At 37.0% G+C, this 25,864-nt stretch overlaps 1 protein-coding gene across 8 annotated transcripts in view; it reads right to left on the bottom strand.

Moving 5' to 3' along the window:
- Nucleotides 1-1,190: 1,190 nt before the first annotated feature.
- The window catches only part of kcnip4a (potassium voltage-gated channel interacting protein 4a), a 240,063-nt gene continuing 215,389 nt past the window's right edge, over nucleotides 1,191-25,864 (bottom strand). For all 8 annotated transcript variants that reach the window (XM_051115603.1, XM_051115605.1, XM_051115607.1 and 5 more), the window contains 6 exons: nucleotides 19,623-19,692; nucleotides 16,481-16,551; nucleotides 14,556-14,663; nucleotides 10,309-10,413; nucleotides 5,574-5,636; nucleotides 1,191-5,355 (listed from right to left, as the gene is read on the bottom strand). In XM_051115603.1, coding sequence (XP_050971560.1) covers nucleotides 5,308-5,355; nucleotides 5,574-5,636; nucleotides 10,309-10,413; nucleotides 14,556-14,663; nucleotides 16,481-16,551; nucleotides 19,623-19,692 — 465 coding nt within the window. In that variant the 3' untranslated portion in view covers nucleotides 1,191-5,307. The remainder of the gene's footprint in view (nucleotides 5,356-5,573; nucleotides 5,637-10,308; nucleotides 10,414-14,555; nucleotides 14,664-16,480; nucleotides 16,552-19,622; nucleotides 19,693-25,864) is intronic.

Genomic DNA, 25,864 nt, shown 5'->3' with positions numbered 1-25,864 from the left:
CAAATAATTAGTAATTCCTTTGGAAGGATGTAGTAACACTTGAGTCATTACTATCCAAAACCTTACATATACCTCAATAGCTTACAATGATTTCAGTCATTACTAGAGAATTATCATGATCTTCACTTTAGAATACGGATCCAAAAAATGTGTAATTCCTTCTGAAGTATTTGGTATTACCTGAGTAATTACTAGTGGGTTACCATGATCTTTACTTCAGAATTAATTATACATTTGGCATTATTTGCATTAATTATGAACCTGTATATAGTAGTTCTTAGTAGTTCTTTGGGAGATATGAAAAAAATAGTAGTTACTGATTAGCTAACAGTGAACTACCACTTTCAACTGAGCGCTATTACTTACTGATATGTTAATCAGAATTTCTTGTTAGTCAATAGTAGTTACTAGAATGTTAATAGTGCATTAGTCATTTGTTCCTGTGTAGTTATTCCCTAATGACTGAACTGTATTCTAAAGTGTTACCGACAAAACAATACAGCCATCAACGTATTTCAAAGAAAAAAATAGTGCTACCAGCAGTACAACATCAATGTTGTACATTTTTTTGGTAACATTTAAATTTTTTATTTTGTGCAATATTTTGTCATTGCAACATTTTAGTGTATTTTTCACTAACTTCATATTGTGACCAATATGAATTGCTCATTCTAATCGCTGTCGTCGGCTCCAGTAGCCTCGTGGTTAGCGCGCCGTCATATTGTGCTGTGGGCATCCCGAGTTCGAATCCAGCTTGTGTATCTTTACTGATCCCACCCCCTTCTCTCTCTCCCACTTCACTTCCTGTCTTACCTACACTGTCCTATCTAAACAAAACACCAAAATTAAATCTTAGAAAAGATAATGTGTACCAAAAATCTTTGTCCTACCTTTATGTTAACATACTTTCCTAGCCTTTCGTTTTGGAGCTTTGATGCAGTCATCATCTTCTCAAGGTGCAAACAGAAAATAAACCGCTCTAGTCATGCGACAATTTGCACCAAGCATGTGAAACTGCACATATTTAATTGAGACCCTTTGTTTTTTCCATATTTGCAGGAAGTGCACTAAAACATAATTCAGCAAGGTTTTTAGAGCTTTATAAATGAAAACCTTTTTTTACGGTCACCGGTGGGATTAGATTGGTTAAGCACCAATGATCTGATACACAATGAACCAGTCATGAAACATACATTCTGAGCGGTTTATTGACTCTATGTTACAAAATGCACTCATCTAGTTCCACAGAGAAGCATGGGATAGGCACACAGAGCGCTAGATCTGCTCCAGTCAGCTCTATCCATCACTAAAAAGCCTTCTTCACTCTCTACACATGCAACTGTCAGGCTCTCGCGCCGCTCGCAAGAAACGTTGCATCATCAGAACGTCAATGGGAAACTTCAAATACACAAATCAATGCTTGAATGACATAGCATTGTTTTCTGAAATGGACTAAAAAAGGATACTGTAACTCAATTACAATCAAATCAGACACAAAGTACAGGTTGTTTGGGATGAGCATTAACAAAGAAAGGCACTGATTTCTAGAGTAGGGAAAAGCTCATGCACTCTTCTCCTGGATACGCTCATGTGAATCAGGCATGCAAGTTGCAGAACTAATAAAAAGAAAACTGACACACAATCAAGTGTTCTTATTAGACAGTACAGTATGATCCCATGATAATAAACATTATTTGCATAATCTCAATAAATCAGCAAGAACAGTGGGAAGATGCAACAAAATGCTTGTTTATAATTTATGAAATATCTACACACATGTTTGAAATACAAATCAATGTATTAATTCTATTCCAACTGTTGTCTGGACCGGCCTGTATATTTATACACAGTTATAAAACTTGAATTACTTCCTATCTCTCTCTTGTTCTCTGGTCTACAGGTTTTTAAGACTTCAAAAAGCTCACTTGTCAAGCTTTGAGAAATATTGTTGCAGGTGAGGAAACTGCTGCTCATGACTGTAAATGAAAAGCATGAAAGAAAACATTTCACACAGGGATTCATATAAGATTTGTATGGTGCGAGGTATCTGCAAATGTAAATATTGACTGTTCATTTTTACAGTGTGTTACTGTGTGAAATTAATTCTCCAGTTTAATTTGTTGTCAGCCACATTGTGCTCTAACTTAAGTCCACTAGGTGGCGACGTTGCAGTGAACACTGTACTCTTGGTGAAACACGTTTAGAACTTTTAATATGCTTATTACAAAACATTCTATATGCTAATGTGATGTTTAATAAATAGCATTTTAATTAACGTAAACAAAAATTATGTGGGGTAATGAATTTTAACATCCTGAAATCAACACTAGACGCTGTAAGAGAAGTTTAAAGGGACAGTTCACTCAAAAATAAAAATTGTGTCATCTGTTCATTACGTCTTCTGTTGAACACAAAAGAAGATATTTTGAACAATGTTGGTAACCAACATAGTATGGAAAAAAAAAAAAAAAAAAACTATGGATAGTCAATGGGTACCGTACTCATTCAACTTTGTGTGAACTGTCCCTTTAAGCAATGCTTAGAACGACTTTTTGTTTTTTAACATGAACAGAGCTCCTTTGCAGACATAAATACTGATGGCCAAAGCCTCCGATTGAAAACAAACACTGCATGGCTACAGACAGCCTGATGTGCTTAGTTATTTAGATAGCTCAATAAATAAACCCACACAATAAGATGCTTTGAGAACAGTGATATAGTGTTGGAAACATGTAAACATAATGTGACATTTTTCACAAGGACTTTATAATTAAGATACATATAAGCAGCATTACTTCGTAACAGTGTTTCCTAAGACAAATACGACATGTGTGCTTTGATTTGCTACCTGTAGCTTCCAAATCTATAATATAGCATCTTGATCTAGTTGGCAAATGATTCTGAACAAATAAAAAAACAAAACTGTAAAGATCTATTTTAAATATATTTTAGAAAACATACAACATCTTTATCTTTATTTGACTTTCCACCTGTTTTGGCTGGACCCGCCATTGTAATTAAGAAGATTCTGGAATGATTCTGTAGAAATTTAAAGGCTGCAGAGTCACAGGTTTGTACTTATTGAATAAAAGAAGTATGATTTATTACTGATTGTGCTTAAAATGGAAACAGTTAATAAACTAAATTTTTACGGTCATACTGTATATGTGACACATTAGTAACTTGAAGAAATGTAGCATTGCATCACTTGTTCACCATTGGATGTGAATGGGTGCCGTCAGAATGAGAGCCCAAACAGTTGATAAAAACATCACAATAATCCACAAGTAATCCACACCAGTAATCCAGTCCATCAATTAACATCTTGTGAAGTGGAATGTCTGTATGTTTATAAGAAACAAATCCATCATTAAGACATTTTTAATTGTTTCTGGCTAAAATAAGAGTCCTCTGTCTATAATAATGCTTTCTCTAGTGAAAAAGTATCTCGTCTGAATCAGGAGAGAAATATGCACAGATCAAGCACTGTTTAGAAGTGAAAACAGTCCAAATAAGTTTTAAAACATTTGTTGGTAAATTTTAGACAACAGGTGATGGACTTTTTAACTGGAGGAAGTGTTATTATGGATTATGGACTCATATTCTGGCCAGAAGCAGTGGTTTAAAGGTTTAAAGATGCACTTATGATGGATTTGTTTCTTACAAACATGCTGCTTTTTACTTCACAAGACGTTAACTGATGGACTGGAAAGGTGCGGATTACTTGTGGATTATTGTAATGTTTTTATCAGCTGTTTGGACTCTCATTGTGATGGCACCCATTCACGGTAGATGATCCATATGTGGTCACAAGACGTTAATTGATGGACTGGAGTGGTGTTGATTATTTGTGGATTATTATGATGTTTTTATCAGCTGTTTGGACTCCCATTCACGGCAGAGGATCCATATGCATCACTGAATGGGTGCCGTCAGAATGAGAGTCCAAACTGCTAATAAAACCATCACAGTAATCCACAAGTAATCCACACCACTCCAGTCCATCAATCAACATCATGTAAAGTGGAAAAGCTGTGTTTATAAGAAACAAATCCATCATTAAGACATTTTTAACCATAGTATTCTGTCTATAATGTTGCTTTCTCTAGTGAAAAAGTCATCTCGTCTGAATCAGGAGAGAAATATGCACAGATCAAACACTGTTTACAGTCCAAATCAGTTTTAAAACATTTGTTAGTAGATTTTGGACAACAGGTGATAGACTTTTCAACTGGAGGAAGTGTTATTATGGATTATGGACTCATATTTTGGCCAGAAGCAATGGTTTAAAGGTTAAAGATGCACTCATAATGAATTTGTTTCTTACAAACATGCTGCTTTTTACTTCACAAGACGTTAATTGATAGACTGGAGTGGTGTTGATTATTTGTGGATTATTATGATGTTTTATCAGCTGTTTGGACTCCCATTCACGGCAGAGGATCCATATGCATCACTGAATGGGTGCCGTCAGAATGAGAGTCCAAACTGCTAATATTCTGAATCAGGAAAGAAATGTGCACAGATCAAGCACTGTTTACAAGTGAAAACAGTCCAAATTAGTTCTGAAAAGGACAACAGGTGATGGACTTTTTAACTGAAAGAAGCGTTATTATGAATTATGGACTCATATTCTGGACAAAAGCAACAGTTTAAAGTTAAAATGCCTTAATGATGGATTTGTTTCTTACAAACATATTGACATTAATCCATAGATTAATTGTAGATTACTGTGATGTTTTTATCAGCTGTTTGGACTCTCATTCTGACGGCACCCATTCACTGCAGAGGATCCATTGGTGAGCAAGTGATGATAGATTTCTCCAAATCTATTCCGATGATGAAACAAACTCTACATGTTGGATGGCTTGAAGCTGAGTAATTTTCAGTGATTTTTCACTTTACTTATTTTCACTTAACTAATGAGGTAAGTAAACTTTATGCCAAATATTCCTTTTAAGTTGTGAACAATGCACAAAGACATTCATTCTGTTTGTTTTTAATATAAGGTCCAGTGTATGAAATGTTACTTTAAGATATACAATGGTGTCTAGTTATTTCAAAAATCTGGAGAAAAAAGATGATTAACAGACTATGTATATACTTTAAATAAAGGTATACATTTTTTTTACAAGTATATGACAAAAAAATGTAAAAATAATTTTTCTTTGATATTAAAAATGCTGTTAATTTTGGTTTATGGGTAAAGCACTGCTAGTAATCAGACGTGTATCATCGAGGACGTCGGGTTTGTGGAGTATAAAGGTGGTTATATGAGCTGGCCCGCCAACAGAGTCCATTCAGATGTTAAATGACGTTCTCAAAAAGCTGCATCGATCTCATGATGTTCTCATCCTGTAGGGAACAAACGGACCCAGGTGAACACTTTAATAACAACTCACCTGTGAAGACTAATGGACTGTCTTCAGGATGACATTCTGCTGCAGGCTCAATGAACATTATGTAAGGAGCTTTTTTCTCTAAGCGCTCTACATCAAGGAAAAATGTATTGGAAATGCTTTCAAGAAAGACATTCATGCAGAAGATCACATTCTGGACAAAAATAGACTTACATTTTGACAGCAGTCTATAAATTCATCTATAGTGACCACTCCATCCCTGTTTTTGTCCATTTTCTGTCAAGACACAAAAATGGTCAAAAGGTCAGCGTGTTCATTTGAGGTTGCTCTATTCATTTAGCTTTAGATATTTTTCTTGCTTAGAATTTCATTTGGACAATCTCTATAATAACATCGCAGAGACTTGAACTGTGGGGTCATTGTGGGCCCATTTACATCACATAAGGGAAAAAAATCATGCTTTGGTAAATGATAATTATGACATTAAGGTCTTTATGAGAATTATGAGATGCTAAGTCACAATTATGGGATAAACAGTCAAAATGACGATTTCACAATTTTTAATCACCTTTTTTATGGAAAGCCATTTCCGCCATGCAAGTGGAAAAAAATGCATACATCAGTAAATGGTACTTATGACATTAAACGTAATAATTATAAGCAAAATGTCAAAATGATGTAAAAAGTCAACATTTTGACTTAGAATCTCATAATTAAGATATATCTCATAATTGTCATTTACATCTCATAAAGGAAAATAAATCATGCTCTGGTAAATGATAATTATGACGTTAAAAGTCATGACTATGAGATAAAAGGTCTTTATGAGAATTATGAGATGCTAAGTCACAATTATATGATAAACAGTCAAAATGATGACATAAAAAGTCAAAATTATGACAAAAAGTCAACATTTTTATGTCATAATGACTTAGTATCTCATAATTAAGACTTTTATCTCATAATTAGGTGTTAACATCCCATTTATAAATCCTTCTATAAATCACTATTTCTCATATTTGTGACTAAGAATGACTTAGTTTGTCTTTTTTTTTGCCAGGACACAAAAAGGGTCAAAAGGTCAGTGTGTTCATTTAAGGTTGCTCTATTCATTTACTGTCACTTTAGACATTTTTCTTGCTTTGAATTACATCTAGACAATCTCTAAAATAACATCAGTAGAAATTAGATCTGTAAGATCCTGGTGAAAAATAATATGACACAGATGGGAACATTTTGGAAATTTACTTGCTTTACCATTGAAGTTTTTCAGCATTTTCATTCACTTTTTATGGGATTCCATTTCCACAACAAAAGAGGGGAAAAACATGCTTTGTTAAAAAAAAAAAAACTGAGCTCATAATCAGTATTTTTATGTCATAATTAGGCCGTAACATCTCATTTATAACTCAGCATAAAATGTACAATAATTTAGATTTTTTTGAAAAAGGGTCAAAAGGTTAGTGTGTTTATTTAAGGTTGCTCTATTAATTTACTGTAGCTTTAGATATTTTTCTTTGCTTAGAATTTCATTTAGACAATCTCTAATAATAATAACATCAGCAGAGACTTGAACGGTAGGATCATTGGTTTACCAATGAACCAAAGTGCTGTGTCTGGCAATCATTTCTTTTTTCACAGTTTTAATCACCTTTTTATTACATCACATAAGGGAAAAATCATGCTTTGGTAAATGATAATTATGACAATAAGGTCTTTATAAGATTTATGAGATGCTAAGTCATAATTATGGGATAAACAGTCAAAACGATGACTTCACAATTTTTAATGCATACGTCAGTAAATGGTACTTATGACATTAAAAGTAATAATTATAAGATAAAATGTCAAAATTACAATAAAAGTCAACATTTTAACTTAGTATCTCATAATTTCAACTTATCTCATAATTAGGCTGTCATTTACATCACATAATGGAAAATAAATCATGCTTTGGCAAATGAAAATTATGACATTAAAAGTCAAGAATATGAGATTAAAGGTCTTTATGAGAATTATGAGAAGTCACAATTATGGCATAAAAAGTAAAAAGATGACATAAAAAGTCCAAATTACGACAAAACATCATTTTTATGTCCTAAAAAAACAACATTTTACTAGTATCTCATTAATAAGACTTTTATGTCATAATTAGGTCTTAACATCCTATTCATAAATCCGTGGACTAAAATTATTTTAAATAATTTTTTACTTTTTAAGTACTTTTACTCATATTTGTGACTAAGAATGACTTGTGTCAAGACACAAAAAGGGTCAAAAGGTCAGTGTGTTCATTTAAGGTTGCTCTATTTACTGTAGCTTTAGACATTTTTCTTGCTTTGAGTTACATCTACACAATCTCTATAATAACAATATATCCCCACAAAAGAAGGGATAAAACATGCTTTGGTAAATATTAATTATTATATTTAAAAAAGTATGAGCTAAAAGTCATAATGATGACAAAAAGTAAAAATTGTGAGCAAAGTCAACATTTTTATGTCATATTGACTATCTCATAATAAAAAAAGCTCTATAATTATTATTTTTATGTCATAATTAGGCCTTAACGTTCTCATTTATAACTACAATTTTGACTTTTTAAATCACTTTTTCTCATATTTGTGACTTAGTATGTCTTGGTTTGTTTATTTTTTTGTCAAGACACAAAAAAAAGTCAAAAGGTCAGTGTGTTCATTTAATGTTGCTCTATTTACTGTAGCTTTGGACATTTTTCTTGCTTTGAATTACATCTAGACAATGTCTATAATAACATCAGCAGAAATTAGATCTGTAAGATTCTGGTGAAAAATAACGCGACACAGATGGGAACATTGTGAAGATTTACTTGATTTATCATTGACGTTTTTCAGTATTTTCATTTACTTTTTTAATGGAAGCCCATTTTTACACCAAAAGAGGGGAAAAACATGCTTTGGTAAATAATAATTATTACATTAACAATGTAGATTATGAGCTAAAAGTCATAATGACGACATAAAAAAGGTACAATTTTGACAAAAAAGTCAACATTTTTATGTCATAATGGCTTAGTATCTCATAATAAAATTTTGTTTTGCTCATAATTAGTATTTTTATGTCATAATTAGGCCTTAACATCTCATTTATTACGCAATCTAAAATGTATGATAATTTCGACTTTTTTAATCACTTTTTCCCATATATGTAACTAACAGTAGTATGTCTTGGTTTGTCCATTTTTTTTTTTGTACAAACACAAAAAGGGTCGAAAGGTCAGTGTGTTCATTTAATGTTGCTCTATTTATTGTAGCTTTAGACATTTTTCTTGCTTTGAATTACATCTAGACAATCTAGAAATTATATCTGTAAGATCCTGGTGATAAATAACACGACACAGATGGGAACATTGTGAAAATTTAATTGACGTTTTTCAGTATTTTCATTTACTTTTTTATGGAAGCCCATTTTTACACCAAAAGAGGGGAAAAACACACTTTGGTAAATGATAATTATTACATCAACAATGTAAATTATGAGCTAAAAGTCATAATGACTACATAAATAGTTAAAAATTATGACAAAAGTCAACACTTTTATGTCATAATGACTTAGTATCTCATAATTTTTAAAATTTAGCTCAGAAGTATTTTTATGTCATAATTAGGCCTTAACATCTAATTTATAACTCAACCTAAAATGTACAATAATTTTGACCTTTTTAATCACTTTTCCCATATATGTTAATCAGTATGTTTTGGTTTGTCCATGTTTTTATTATGTCAAGACGCATAAAAGGGTCAGTGTGTTCATTTAAGGTTGCTTTATTAATTTATTGTAGGTTTAGACATTTTTCTTGCTATGAATTACATCTAGACAATCTCTCTGTAGAAATTAGATATATATAGGATCCTGGTGATAAATAACATGACATAGATGGGAACTTTCTGAAAATTTACTTGTTTTACCAATTAAGTTTTTCACCATTTTTATTCACATTTTTATGGAAGCCTGTTTTAAGGGGGGGAAAAGCATGCTTTGGTAAATGACAATTCTGACATTAAAAGTCATAATTATGAGCTTAAAGTCATAATGAATTTACATTTTTTAGCTCATAATTAATATTTTATGTCATAACTAGGCCTTAATATCTCATTTACAGTATAACTAAACCTAAAATGTACAATAATTGTGACTTAATCACTTTTTCTCACATTTGTTACTTAGTGTGACTTGGTTTGTCCATTCTTCTATCAAGACAAAGTCGAAAGGTACATCTAATCTCTGTTCATTTAGCTTTAGACATTTGTCTTGCTTTAAATTACATCTAGACAACTTCTATGATAACATCAGTAGTAATTAGATCTGTAGGATCAATGATAAATAACATGACACATGGGAACATTCTGGAAATTGACTTGCTTTACCAAAGAACCAAGTTAGTACATTTTTCACTATTTTTGTTCACATTTTTATGGAAGCCCATTTTTGCCACAGAAGAAAAAAAATCATGCTTTGGTAAATTATGATTATGACACAAGTCAAAATTTTGAGGTGCTTAGTGAAAATTATGACAAAATTCAACCTTTTATGTCATAATTAGCAACTCATAGTTAAGCCTTTTATCTCATAATTAGACTTTTTTTTACTACAATTTATGATAATTTACATAAAACACAAAAAAGGTCAAAAGGTCAATGTGTACATTGGAGATTGCTCTATTCATTTAGCCTTATATATTATTCTTGTTTAGAATTACATCTAGACGGTCTCTAATAACATCAGCAGAAACAAGATCTGTAGGACCCTGGTGATAGATAACATGACACAAATGGGAACATTTTGGAAATGTACTTGCTTTACCATTGTCCTTTACTAATAAAAATACTGAGGTGAAGTCCTATTTTCTACTTATAGAATAACCAATACAGAATAAATTAGGTGTCGAAAATCAAAGATTCAATCTCACCTGGAAAAATATCTCCACATGCTGTCGTGGAGTTTCCTCTTTTAGTATGGGATATGTGCATTTTCCCATCATGTCATAGATGGACTTTATGATATCTAACATTTCCTGTGAAACCAAAACAACAGACAGGCATGTTAGTGTTTTATATGATCGCTTGTCGTGTAAGTGACTTTCTTGTACGACTTTACAATAAGGTTTATTTGGTTAACATTCATTAATGCATTTGGTATCATGAAGTGACAATAAAAAACATTTTGTTATAGTGTTAATTTATTAATATACTATAGTCTATTGTTAACTTGAAAAGTTAAAACTGTTTTAGCTTATGTAGAAAGAAAAAAAAAAAAACTAATTAATGACAAAATTATTGATTATTGATATAAATAATCAATCTCAAAATTGTAACTTTTTATCACATAATTGAGACTTAGTGTCTCATAATTTTTTACGTTTTTTGGCAATTAAGTCATAATGAGATAAAAAGTAAAAATTATGGCATAGAAAGTCAGTGTTGTCAAAATTACAGCTTCTTATAATTTAACTTTTGTGGCATAATTTCATCTTTATCTCATAATTTTGACTTTTTGTCCGTTTTGACTTAATTTATTACAATATTATCGTCCATTATTACCTTGAAAAGTTAAAATTGTATTATCTAATGTAGCAATTAACACTAAACTAGAATAATAAATGTGAGTATTGTGAATTGTTAGTTCCCCTTCAGTCGTTTCACTACGACGTTACATATGGGAACTCGCTTGAGAGTCCAATCATCTCCAAGCCTTATTCAAAAGGCCAATGAACATTCATGAACATTGGCGAGTGGTATTTGCATGCCGAGCCACTCCCCCGTATATACGGGTATATAAGAAGGCGGCGTGCAACCACTCATTCAGACTTTTGCTTTTGGAGCCTCGTCTTCTGAGCTATTTAAAAAAGAAAAAAAAAGAAAAAGAGTTCCTGAGTTCACACTCTCTCTGCTGGCGTGCTGCCGAGCTACTAAAAGAGCTTCATCTAAAAGAGCGTTCGGCAGCCGCCAGCCTAATCCTGCGGGCTGCCGTTTTCACGGCATCAACGCCTCCCGCACTCCAGCGAGCGCCCCGTCTGAGTGCACGGTTGTGCCGCGGTTTCTCCCTGGGCGGACCGGGATTTCAAAAGAGTGAATTTCTCGCGGCTGTCGAGGACATCTTCCCGGTATGTCTCTCCGGCCGTGCGCTTCCGGGTGTGGTAGTTTCCTCGCCTCTTTGGACGGACGTGATCGCTGTCTCACGTGCCTGGGCCGAGAGCACGCTGAGGCAGCGTTCACGGATGGTACGTGCGTTCATTGCGAATGTATGTCCATGGCTGCGTTAAAGTCCCGCTGCTCATTCATGAGTAGGCACCCCTTGTTGTCTTCCCGCGGTAAATCGTTGAGCCGTCAAGGTTTTTCGGCTGCCGCGGCGAGGCACTTGGGGGACATTCAGGTGACTATGCAGAATGTTCCGTCGGCCCCCAAAGCCCCGCGGACTTCTGCGTCACCGCGCAGTCCCGTTGAGCTGCCAAAGCAGTATACCTCCCCATACAGCGGGCTGGGTATCTCCTTTTGCGCTCCCCAGGAGATCGAGATGTCTGCTGCAGCATCAGAGGGAGAGTCTGACGATGAGGCTGACGACTCAGCGGGTCGGTACCCCTCTGCGGTTGCCGCCCCGTCTGAGACAGATGCTGAACTGTCGGCTATGCTCCTCCGAGCCGCCAAGGAGATCGGTCTGGAGGTGCCCAAAACACCTCCGGCCGATCCCTCTAGGCTGGATGATTGGTTTCTGGGGAGGGCTCCGCCGCGCTCTCCCCCAGTGCCTTTCTTCCCGGAGGTGCATGAGGAGCTGGTGAGGACTTGGCGAGCCCCGCACTCTTCTCGTCCACGTCCCAGCTCCTCTCCCCTCGCCTCTCTTGACGGCGGTGCAGCCCGGGGTTATGAGGCGGTCCCTCAGGTCGAGCGCGCTGTCGCGGTGCATCTATGCCCGCCCGGCGCTGCCACCTGGCGGAATCGGCCCAATCTCCCCTCCAGGGCGTGTGAGTTCTCGTCCGCTCTCGCGGGCCGGACTTACCACGCCGCTGGACAGGCTGCCACCGCCTTGCACGCTATGGCCACCTTACAGGTGTACCAGGCCAAGGTGTTGAAACACCTGCACGAGGGGTGTTCTGACCAGGGTGCAATGGAGGAACTCCGCGCCGCCACCGACTTCGCCCTCCGGGCCACGAAGGTGACGGCGCGTTCCCTTGGTCAGGTGATGTCCACCATAGTGGTCCAGGAGCGACATCTATGGCTGACCCTGGCCCAGATGGCAGATGTCGACAAATCACGGTTTCTCGAGAGGCGATTAAACACATCCTGCCCCGCCGCGACATTCCAACCATGTCCGCAGGGCCCCAACCTCCGCCTGCTCGTCGCCGAGGGCGCCCCCCCGCGGCTTCCAAACAACCAGCTCCGTCCCCTGCTAAGGTACATGACCCCAGATTGGCAGCCCGACGTTGAGCTGGCCGTGGGAGAGCGGCGCCGCCCGCGTCTCAGGGACCCGTCACCCGCAAAAAATCTGCGAAGCGTCCCTGACGCGGGCAACCTGGAGGTGGAGAGAATCGCTCTTTGGGGGATGACAACATCAACGTCCCCACTCCCGGTGGAGGGCCGGAAGCTGTCACAGAAAGAGTCAATTCTCTCACCTCCGGGGTTCAGGCCCCGAGTTCCCTCTTTGAGCAGCGCCCCAGAAGTGTCTCCTCGGATTCGGACTCGGAGCCTGATGTCGCCAGCGCGGGAACCAGGGAAGAAGGTAAGCGCTGCCCAGTGCAGTCTGACTTTTCTCCAGGACGTTCTTCCTTCTGGGATCAGTCCCCTTCCCCTTCCCCCCAGGCTGCCCCACTGTGGTCACGTCGGTCAACGTCCCTTTGATACCCCTGGCGACCAGGCTGGGAGCCTGGCTTCAGCTTCCCAGCCCCTCGCGGTGGTTGATTCGGACGGTACGTCTCGGCTATGCGATTCAGTTCGCCAGGCGTCCGCCCAGGTACAGAGGCGTCCTTTCCACTTCTGTCCATTCGGACACACATGCCGCTGTGCTTCGTGCGGAGGTTGCAGTCCTACTGGCGAAGGACGCAATCGAGCCTGTCCCTCCAGCCGAGATGAAGTCAGGGTTTTACAGTCCTTACTTCATCGTGCCCAAAAAGAGCGGTGGGTTAAGACCCATCCTGGATCTTCGAGCCCTGAATCGGTCCCTTCTCAGGCTGCCGTTCAAGATGCTCACGACGAAGCGCATGCTAACATGCATTCGTCCCCAGGATTGGTTCGCAGCCATCGACCTGAAGGACGCGTACTTTCACGTCTCGATCCTGCCTCGACACAGACCCTTCCTACGGTTTGCTTTCTAATGGATCCGTGCGCTATTTCCCTCGGTTGTTCCCTCCGGCGAACCTGGGTCCTCCATGCCCCGCAGTCAGGCCTAGTGCGGAATAGTGCTTGTCTGTGCTCCGGTTGGGTCTCCTTCGCCCAGCAGGTTGTGGCAACATGTTTCAGTATTTTTCCACGGTCAGCCAGAGGGCCGATGTTTCCCTCGTATATCCCTAAAATCTATGGATATATTGAATTTCTTGTGTTCCACATGTAGAGATTTCATGTGCTCCGCCCCCCCAACTCCTGCTTCAGTACAACTGGCATCCCTGTGGGGCCCCCTATTGGCCCCCAGGGCGTTGGGAAGGTTACGCTCATATCCGTCTGCTGACACGTCCGCCTGTCGGCACGCGGTGTGTTGCGTAACGCGACGTCTGGTTCGTGGCCTGTTCCATGGGTCTGTTCCCATATGTAACGTCGTAGTGAAACGACTGAAGGGGAACGTCTAGGTTACGTACGTAACCCTCGTTCCCTGAAGGAGGGAACGGAGACGTTACATCCCCTGCCACGACCTGACGTCGCGCTGACGCCGGGCTGCAGCTCGGCTCCTCAGCAAAAGCCTGAATGAGTGGTTGCACGCCGCCTTCTTATATACCCGTATATACGGGGGAGTGGCTCGGCATGCAAATACCACTCGCCAATGTTCATGAATGTTCATTGGCCTTTTGAATAAGGCTTGGAGATGATTGGACTCTCAAGCGAGTTCCCATATGTAACGTCTCCGTTCCCTCCTTCAGGGAACGAGGGTTACGTACGTAACCTAGACGTTCATGACACCTATCCAATGAATTCATGTTATACAGATTTTCACATCACATTTGTCATGCATTACCTCTTTTGTTATATATCCATCTTTATTAATATCATACAGGTTAAATGCCCAGTTAAGCTTCTCCTGAACAGTGCCTCGTAAGAGAATGGAAAGACCCATCACAAAATCCTGTAATGCAATAGAAGACATAGAGAAATCAGTCAGAGCAAAGATAATACTGTTGCGTAACAACATAAATCTGTCATTTACAGCTAGAACATAATTCAAGATTATTCTGCTAAACAAACTGCTTCATACCTCATGGTATTTGAATGGTTATATTATGGATCTCACTAATCCGGTATAAATGCAAAGTGCATATGTGAATGGAAATAAATGTCTTTCATAAGCACGTAAGTGTTTTTTTTTTTTTTTTTCCAAATGATGGGAGGAATTATTTCAGGCTGAACTTTTCACATGAGCACCCAAGGTTTTTAATTACCAGATATGACAAAATAAGCCTTAGCGGGAGCTAAATGGCTACAGGACAAGCCAAACTTTGTTATTAAAAACAAAATGAGGATATTCTCATTTAGTTTAATTACTGTAATGCTGGGGACCAGCCACGCTTGTTTATTGCCAAAGAATGAAATCCTTGTTGTGTGCAAATTAAAGGTTCAGTGGTGGTTAAAATGTTTCCTAATGTCTCTGTAAGACTGTGAGAAAAATTTTACAATATGCTGTCAGTCAAGAAATTTATTTAACACCAATCAAAAATAAAATTAAATAAAATAATAGAAAAAAAAAAGATTTATTCCCATAATAGCTCAAATTGTGTTTATGGGTAGTTGATGCACTGAGGTTTTGTTTTTTCAGGATTTTAGGGTAAAATAAATGGGAAACCATTGTATTTATGCATGTATGCATTTATTTATTTATGGAAGCCAATTTCTACCATGTAAGAAAATAAAAAATGCTTTGGAAAATCATAATTATGACATAAAAAATTATGAGATATTACTCTGAAATGAAACCTAAAGGATAATATTTTAAGTCATAATTCTGAATAGAATTCATGAATTTTGATTTAACCATTTTGACTTTCTATCTCATTATAATGACTTAATTATGAGATTTAAAAGTCAAAATTATGAGATAAATCATGTACGCAATTAGATGTTTTTTATTTCATAATTATGAATCGGTATCTCATATTTTAACTTTGTGTCATATTTAATAATTTTTTATCTCATTTTGTTTTATTTTAACTCATAATCCCATAATTAATGCATTTAATAATTATAAGTATCTACTTTATTTAGTATCTCATTATTTCAATTTTCCCATCTCTAGCTTATTTTAAATGTTCACACATTTATGTATGGTATAAATTTAAAATGTATTTTATACACTTTTCCCATCTATCTTTCCAAAGGTTAAAACTACATGTACACTGTAAAAAACAAAAAAACACAATTTGTTGAGTCAGCTTAAAATAATTTGTTACCCTGATGCCCTAAATTTTTAAGTTCAGTCAACTAAAATAAGTTTAGTCAACCTGAAATGTTGTACTAAGTAACAACTTAGATATTTGTGTTTGTTAAACTTAAAAGCTGGGTAAGTAACCCAGCTGCATTAAAATTTTAAGTTGAATCAACTCAAATATCTAACTTGTCACTTAGTATAACTTAACATTTCAAGTTGAATAAACTTATTTTTGAGTTGACTGAACTTAAAATTTTAAGGCAGCCGGGTAACAAATTATTTTAAACTGACTTAACAAATTGTTTTTTACAGTGTAATAAACCTATAAATAATTAGCAAATTGCTGTTTGAAGTTGTTTTAGATGGAGTACAACATTTCTATATATGTATAGAAGCACATGTCCAAATATGAAACTGCAATTCAGTGTCAACAAAATAATATTAGGTTTATTACTAATGTCGTGCATGCGTGAGAGAGAGATCGTGTTGAGTCAGAATGCTCCATTAGTATTATTACTCACCTCAAAACTGACAGAGCCATTGTGATCTGTGTCGAATGCATTGAACAGAAAATGTGCATACGTCGATGCATCTGAAAAATAAAACAGGAAACCGCTCAGCTTCAATCACAGCAATGTCATTACCTCATTTCATAGCTTATTCTGTTCAACAACAAAGGGGATGCATAAGCTTGATGACGAGCTGTGATCCATTATACTATAAATAATGCAAGCTGTGTGTGTTTATGTGAATGGGCTGGAAATGAGCAGAGCCACGTGAGAGAGATTTGTCACAAACCCTGACAAATGATGTGGAGAAGCTCAAACCCATAATTATAAAACTATTCCTTCGACTTTGCAGTGGCACAAATCATGTGACTCAAAAGAGAAGAGAACCACTAAACAGCCATTTCCACTGGGAGACCTCTATTCACATCAGTGCTATGTTTGTTGGTCTCCTGAAATGATGAGGTAAACTTCCCTTTTTTTAGTTTTATAAATAGATTCCAATTCTATACTATAATACAGTTTCTGGATTAAACACACAAAAAATCATGCTTTGGCAACTCATAATTATGACATAAAAAGTCATAAATTTGACCCAAAAAAATTATAAGATATTAAGTCATAATTATGAAATAAAACGTCAATATTTTGATGATAAGTAGTTTTTGTCATAATTACACTGACCAAAATTATAAATGCAACACTTTTGTTTTTGCCCCCATTTTTCATGAGCCGAAGACTTCTTTTATGCACACAAAAGGCCTATTTCTGTCAAATATTGTTCACAAATATGTTTAAATAGTGAGCACTTCTCCTTTGCCGAGATAATCTATCCACCTCACAGGTGTGGCATATCAAGATGCTGATTAGACAGGATGATTATTGCACAGGTGTGCCTTAGGCTGGCCACAATAAAAGGCCGCCCTAAAATGTGCTGTTTTACTGTATTGGGGGTGTCCGGGGGGTCTGAAAACCAGTCAATATCTGGTGTGACCACCATTTGCCTCATGCAGTGCAACACATCTCCTTAGAGTTGGTCAGGTTGTTGATTGTGGCCTGTGGAATGTTGGTTCACTCCTCTTCAATGGCTGTGCAAAGTTGCTTAATATTGGCAGGAACTGGAACATGCTGTCGTATACGCCGATCCAGAGCATCCCAAACATGCTCAATGAGTGATATGTCTGGTGAGTATGCTGGCCATGCAAGAACTGGGATGTTTTCAGCTTTCAGGAATCGTGTACAGATCCTTGCAACATGGGGCCGTGCATTATCATGCTGCAACATGAGGTGGTGGTCGTGGATGAACGGCACAACAATGGGCCTCAGGATCTCGTCACGGTATCTCTGTGCATTCAAAATGTCATCAATAAAATGCACCTGTGTTTGTTGTCCATAACATACGACTGCCCATACCATAACCCCACTGCCACCATGGGCCACTCGATCCACAATGTTGACATCAGCAAACCGCTCACCCACACGACGCCATACACGCTGTCTGCCATCTGCCCTGTACAGTGAAAACCGGGATTCATCCGTGAAGAGAACACCTCTCCAAAGTGCCAGACGCCATCAAATGTGAGCATTTGCCCACTCAAGTCGGTTACGACGACGAACTGCAGTCAGGTCGAGACCCCGATGAGGACAACGAGCATGCAGATGAGCTTCCCTGAGACAGTTTCTGACAATTTGTGCAGAAATTTTTTGGTTATGCAAACCGATTGTTGCAGCAGCTGTCCAGGTGGCTGGTCTCAGACGATCTTGGAGGTGAAGATGCTGGATGTGGAGGTCCTGGGCTGGTGTGGTTACACGTGGTCTGCGTTTGTGAAGCCGGTTGGACGTACTGCCAAATTCTCTGAAATGCCTTTGGAGACGGCTTATGGTAGAGAAATGAACATTCAGTTCAAGGGCAACAGCTCTGCTGTATGCCAAATGCATGCTCCCTCAAAACTTGCGACATCTGTGGCATTGTGCTGTGTGATAAAACTACACAATTTAGAGTGGACTTTTATTATGGCCAGCATAAGGCACACCTGTGCAATAATCATGCTGTCTAATCAGCATCTTGATATGCCACACCTGTGAGGTGGATGGATTATCTCGGCAAAGGAGAAGTGCTCACTAACACAGATTTAGACAGATTTGTGAACAATATTTGAGAAATAGGCCTTTTGTGTACATAGAAAAAGTCTTAGATCTTTGAGTTCAGCTCATGAAAAATTGGGGCAAAAACAAAAGTGCTCACTTAATTTTTACTTGTTTTTTCTGAAAACAAAATAATTTTCGCTTGTCTAGAAAATCATTCTTGATTTTGAATTTTTAGATATTTTGGCTGGAAACAAGACAAAAATTCTAAGTAAGAAAAGCATTTTTTTTGCAGTGTATGCACGACTTTTTTTCTTATATGGCAGAAATTTACACTATATTACTGAAAAAGCTTTTAGTACTAATCGCTGGACATTTCACTTTAAAGTGTGGTGAAATGTACTAAAAACAATTTAATATTTTGCATGTATTTCACCACAGGCAAGTGTTTCCAAAAACAATAACTGCAATAATACAGCATGTTTTGTTAAAAAATAAAAGTTTTGTTAGCTAACTTAAATTGGTAAATTTTACATTAATTGGCTTAATCAAGTCTAAAATATTATTTAATAAGACTGAATCAACCTGACTACAGCAACTTACACCAGCAAAACATTATAAAGGGTCAGACAAACCCTTTATATCTCTCAAAAAACACATGCTATACAGTATAACTGTAAAGGAAATAGGGCTGTCAAATGGTTAATCGCGATTAATCGCATACAAAATAAAAGTCTGAGTTTGCCTAATATATGTGTGTAATTATTACGTATATAAATACAAACACATTCATGTATATATTTAAGAACTATTTACAAGTATATGTATTTATTATCATTTTTATATAATTTATATTGTGTACATATAACATATTTTGTACATAAATAACATATGTTTTCTTAAATATATACATTAATTTGTGTGTATTTATATTTACATAATAATTACACATAGTACACACATATATTCGGCTAACTCAAACTTTTATTTTGTATGCGGTTAATCACGATTAATTGTTCGACAGCCCTAAGAGGAAATAGTACAGAGAATATGAGACTTTAAATACACTCACCTCCCTGTGGGAAGAACTGAGAGTAAATTTCCTTAAATGTGTCTTCGTTGACCACACCACTGGGGCATTCCTAAAAAACACAGATATAGACATTTCCATCACAAGGTTATTTCACCAAGAGAACCATTATGTGCATGAACATCCAAATAGGAAATGGCACCATTGCTGAGCAATAAACACATTATCCATTGTCCATTCTCATTCTAATGTGTATCATAAATGAAAATGCGAAGCAGCAGGCAAGCACATTGTGCTAAAAGTGCATTTGCTGGATTGAACATAATCTCTTATGACTCTCCTTCATTTCAAATAAACGAGCTCAGAGATTGCAAGTGCTTGTCAGACTTTTCCATTTTTTTCCAGTGCAGTAAGATCACTGTTCTTTACTGTAGTATCACTCATCACAAGGTAATGGTAGACCTCATATATGCATTGAAGCCTGCATGTTGTATCACCAATAAATTGTGAGGAATGTGCACGCTTAACGCTTGAATTTGCATTCGACTTTATTTAATGCTCTGAAAATCAGATCGACCTCTTCAAGATGGCCTGCCAGTAGTTTAAGCTGTCATGCCCGTCTGATGAAACGCTCTCAGATGTTTTGGTTTAGTAAACACGTTTATGAACGCCCCTTCAGAAATGATCCTTTCAAGCCTGAGAATGAATCACAAGAGGATGAATACTGTCTTACAATATCAGCAATGCAGTTTCTTTATTATTCTTGTTAAGGGAGTTGCAATGGCTGTTATCCAAGACGTCTGGTGAAGCTAAATAAACTAGTGTATTTTTGTATTTTTGTATTTTATTTTTGAGATTGCAGCAGATTTTAAAAGATCCTCAAATATCACTAAACAAATGATAGTCTGACAGTTAAAGCGATTACAGATTGAACTTTATTATACTCGATTAGTATTTAGCAAACCTTTATTAGGCAGTTCCAGCATTACTCATGTGCTCAATATGATAAACTGGCTAAAATAAAGTGAAATCACATTTTTAACAATATATCTCCCTTGACGACAGACATAAAAGCAATAAAAGGAACTATGTCTAGAGGAAGATGCCAGCACTTTCTGATTTGAAGTGTTAGATGTATCGTTTTAATTCATGTTTGTACCAAAAGAACTCTTATGTTCTTTAACTAGTTTATGAGAAGCACAATACTAGATTCTGACAGCTGTTTAACATTCGGCTTTATAAGGAGAAACAGATAAGTAGAGTAGCAGCAAAGAAGCTTTAATATTTAATTTGAGGGCACCTATTTATCCTGCCGGTTGCAATTTAAAGTGAGTAATAGTGGTGGCATTTTTGTTGACATAATCTGTGCATTTATATGTTGAAGACAAAACATCCCACACCCATGGCACAAAATAAAGTCAAATCTGATGTTTATACTTTATTCCTAGCATCATCAACTGTCTTTTATACCTCTAACTTGTTTATGGCATCTCATTGAAAAACATGAAAATATTTAGCATTTCCATAGATTACACAATGAAGCATTCTGTCTGATTCTGCATGTCATATGAAGGATCTTAACAAATGAACAATCCAAATTTATAATAGCTGGAACAGTGTCATTTGAACCCCAGGAATTATATTAGATTATACAGTAGAATGGGACATTTTTCAAGATGATTGCTGTTGCTTTATCACAAATGGTTTGACAATTGCAGCAATTATGAAACGTGCTTTTACAGTGTAACTATTTCAAGCAAGGTAAGTGCAGAAAATTGCCTAGACGTCATTGATCTACATCTTTAATCCTAAGAGAGAGTTATTTTCTGTGAGAAGATGTGACTAAATAATGTACTTCATTTGAATATACATACATATGCAATGAATCTATTTCATACATACATGTATTTAACAAAATAATCCAATTTATTTAACAATATCCAAGTTATTTTAAAGGAGAAGTCCACTTCCAGAACAAACATTCACATATAATGTACTCACCCCCTTGTCATCTAAGATGTTCATGTCTTTCTTTCTTCAGTCGTAAAGAAATTATGTTTTTTGAGGGAAACATTTCAGGGTTTTCTCCATATAATGGACTGATATGGTGCCCCGATTTTGAACTTCCAAAAAGCAGTTTAAATGCGGCTTCAAACAATCCCAAATGCGGTTGTAAACAATCCCAGCCGAGAAAGAAGGGTCTTATCTAGCGTAACGATCGTTTTTTTTTTTTTTTAATTATATACTTTTTAATGTCAAACGCTCGTCTTGTCTTGCTCTCTTTGAACTCTCATCTCATGTTCTCCCTCAACTTCAAAATCGTCCTATATCGCTGTTTTACCTTTTTTGTTAAAGGTGTTTGATCTTCTTTGCATGTTCACTTTGCAAAGACTGGGTCGGTACTTCTGCAGTGATGTAGGATGATTTTGAAATGATTTTAGAAGTTGAGGGAGAAAAAACAAGTTTTTTGACATACCCTAACTGTCTTGAGCCAGAATACACAGAGTTCAGGGAGAACAAGGCAAGACGAGCATTTGAAATTAAGAAGTATTTAAATTCTTTTTTTTTTATGAGAATAACCAATTGTTTTGCTAGATAAGACCCTTCTGCCTTGGCCGGGATCGTTTACAACCGCATTTGGGATATACATATATATGTGTGTGTGTGTGTGTGTGTGTCATTTGGCAGGGTGGTTTGGCAGCAAGAAATACCATGAAGTTCATATGACTTGTGTACTATATTTTAAGTTTTTTGAAATCAGTGTCATATTTACAATCATGCTGGTGCTTGGTCGTGTGATGTTGTTTACCTATATCATGTGTTCTATACAGTATTTATCTTTTTTCTACCGCAGTATGTTTGTTTCTTTGTGTGTGCTTTTGCGCCTATTAGATTAGATTTTTCTGTAAGCTAGATAGGCTGCAAACGAGGCTCAGCTGACGCAACCTTGATACTGTCCGTTATCAGTCACCATTTACACTGAAAGTATTAAAATCAGGATCATTCTCGCCAAAGTTTTGGTGCTGCCCTAGTTGTTTGTTATTGATGTTTTAATCAGGTTACTTGTCCAGTCGGGCAAGTAAAATTTTACGTCCCCCCTTCACAAAATCCACTTGCTCTGGACAAGCGGACAAGCGGACAAGCGGACAAGCATTAATGTCGAGCTCTGCAGTATACAGATGCGCATTCACTTTCTGACACAGTCCACATGAGTCTTTCATCAATAGGACAAGCGAAGTGAATAAACACTTGCTTTGACACTTTTGGTTTAAACAGCTTTTGTCTTTGTACAGATATCAGAAGATAGTTTATTTTAATGGCATCTCGGATCATGTCTGAGGACTGTTCAGAGCATTTGTTCGACAATTGTTCAGAAAGCGCAATGCCCAATATGGCAAAAAAACCCCGCCTTCTAAATGAAAGAGCCAATCGTTGTTTAATAAAGTCATCTCGTCACTGCAGATGCCGTTAAAAGCTCCAGTTTCTATAGAAACAGGCAGCACTCATGACTGCGCATTGGCTGCTCTAGCCTGAAAAATAAGCCTTTTTTTTTAATGATATTGGAGCATAAGAAACAACAATTATGAGGCAGTTATTGTCAGATTTCATTGATGATTTCAAATATGAAATTTATTCATAAGCTTGGTGAACCGTTTTTGAGAGTTTTATGTTTCCCTATTCAAAGAGATAGCTGCACTTGCATGCCCAAGAGATGTTTCAAAAGCTATGTTTACATTAATCCGGATACATTTGAAAACTGAGTTTGTCCACAGTCTTCAAGAGTTTTACAAAAGTCTCTCATCCAAACTAAAATGTATTAGTGTGGACATGGCGAAAGATGGCAGCCGAGTGAAATGACTTGCCTTAGGGATTTTGATTTTGTTTTGTAAAGGAGGCACAGTGTCATGTGGAGTTCACAAATAAACTTCGGTTGAAAAATATAGCAGAACTAGATCTGACTGCAGCTGCAACACAAACAGCAAGTAAATGATTTCATAAGGCTTTGTCTGGAAATTACCATTTTATTTTGATCATGTTGTCAAAACACTCACATGCAATAGCGAGGGGGTGTTGAAACTGTTTCCTATGCAATGACGTTAACCAATCATAACAGTGGCCGATTACTGACAAGCCTTAAAGGAGACGCCCCTTAAAACAAGTCGTTTTAGACAGAGGGTCAGAATAAGGGTTGAAAATAATCATTTTTCCACATCTTTGTTTGATTGTTCAAAAAAACTAAAAACATTACAAGTAAAGCTAAAGGAACATATTAACATAATAATAAAAAACAAACAGTGTCTATTTACACTATGTGCAAATAGCATGCCTTGTTGGCAGAGGCCATTTACACTAACTCCGCCTACCAACACTACAAAATCCATGTCATGACCCTTAAGTCATTATTCACTGATGATCTACATCTCAACCCAAATTTTATTTAAACTTGCCTTAAAATGACTGATTTCCAGTCATTTGTGATTACTGGCTAAGGGTTTTTACTTTTAATTTTTATTATTTAGAGATTGCACTCACGTAAAATAGTTCAGCTAAAATAGCTAAAATAGTTTATTGAGCATGACTAGAATCGCATATTCACAATTAAAATTCCCACAACTTTTCTATGCCTCTGTTTTTTTGTTTTTTTTTTCATGCCTGGAAAAGCCTCACTTTAATAAAAATGGCCTGATATTTCCAGGTTTTAATGACTGTGGGAACAACAAAAGACTGGGTAAACTAATCCTTTAAGAACTTTTTGGAAAACACATTGAATATTTGGACCTGACATAATGACGGGCAAAATCTGCAGGGCAAAATAATTGACTTTTATAAAGTGGACTCATGTACCAGTACATGGCAAAACTCTGGGCAATAAAATGACATGAAAATCAAATAACCAGAAACCAGCCTCTGGCGTTCAGAGTCAGATATGAAACCTCATTACAGTATTCCCTTTGCTGTGTATTGAGCAACTCAAGGAGGACGACTGGAGGATGGAGAGGTGCTGTGCTGAGCTGGGAAAACTGCGGTTTTTGATACAAGCACAGCACAGGAGGGATTTGTGCTTAGATCATGCTTTTACATTCTTAAATAAAAGATACTGTACTGACGGTTACACTCTCAGACAAACAGTCTGAATCTGCCAGTCTGTTTAAAAGGATTCAGTCATGCTTAAATGGATGTACTCTATAGAAAACAGGGCATATGTCTTCAATATACAGTATGACGCCTTCGTGAAAGCTTGCCCTCACAATGAACTTCCACTGCGCCTTTGTGCATTTCATTAGAGTACAGTAAAGGAGCCAACATCATCTGTGCTGAGCAATCTTAAAATAACCAGGTAAGTGTTTAGGGCATACATATACCTGACTTTATTCTACCATGCTTTCCAACTAAAGCGTAACTCAGTTGATGCCTCTTAACACATTGAGTTCATCCTCATCTTCCCTTGAGACCTACATTTGGGACACAAACACGCTATAGAGAGTCAACTTCATCTTCCTATTTCAACATATTTAAAAAGATGGACTGAATCCCATAACAGTACAATCCAACTAGAGTGTTTTGTGATGTTTTTATCAGCTGTTGGACTGTTCATTCTGACAGCACCCATTCACTGCAAATGATCCATTGGTGAGCAAGTGATGTTAAATTACTCCAAATCTGTTCAGATTAAGAAACAAACTCATCTACATATGTAACCCTGGACCACAAAACCAGTCTTAAGTAGCATAGGTGCATTTGTGGCAATAGCCAAAAATACATTGTATGGGTCAAAATTCTTGATTTTTCTTTTATGCCAAAAATCATTAGGACATTAAGTAAAGTTAAGCCCCATCTTAAACCATACATCAATCGAAAGCTTATTTATTCAGCTTTCAGATGATGCATACGTCTCAATTTTAAAAAAATGGACCCTTATGACTGGCTTTTGTGGTCCGGAGTCACATATTGGATAGCCTGAGGTTGAGTAAATTTTCATTTTTGTGTGAACTATTCCTTTGAAATAACATTTCAAAAAAAGGCTCACTGTACTCTGTCATGATGTGCATGTTTAAAAGGCGATTGTGCATTGAGAATGTTTTAGAAATAACAACAAAAACAGTCTGAAATGTGTCCTCTCCACCACCAATTACCTTGGACTCCGCTACATGAAAGAAGCCCTACAGTAAGTTGTTTTGTCTAATCCAGCACTTCACGTCTTTGACATAAAAAGGCTGTGTCTGAGAAAGTTCTGTGTTGTTACAGTGAGCTCTGGTTAATTAAAAGGGATTGTTTTGTGTTGC

Source organism: Labeo rohita, chromosome 7 (genome assembly GCF_022985175.1).
Source record: "Labeo rohita strain BAU-BD-2019 chromosome 7, IGBB_LRoh.1.0, whole genome shotgun sequence".
Lineage (NCBI taxonomy): Eukaryota > Metazoa > Chordata > Actinopteri > Cypriniformes > Cyprinidae > Labeo > Labeo rohita.
Note: the sequence above shows the minus strand (reverse complement) of the source record. Positions and strands in the feature narration are given on the sequence as shown.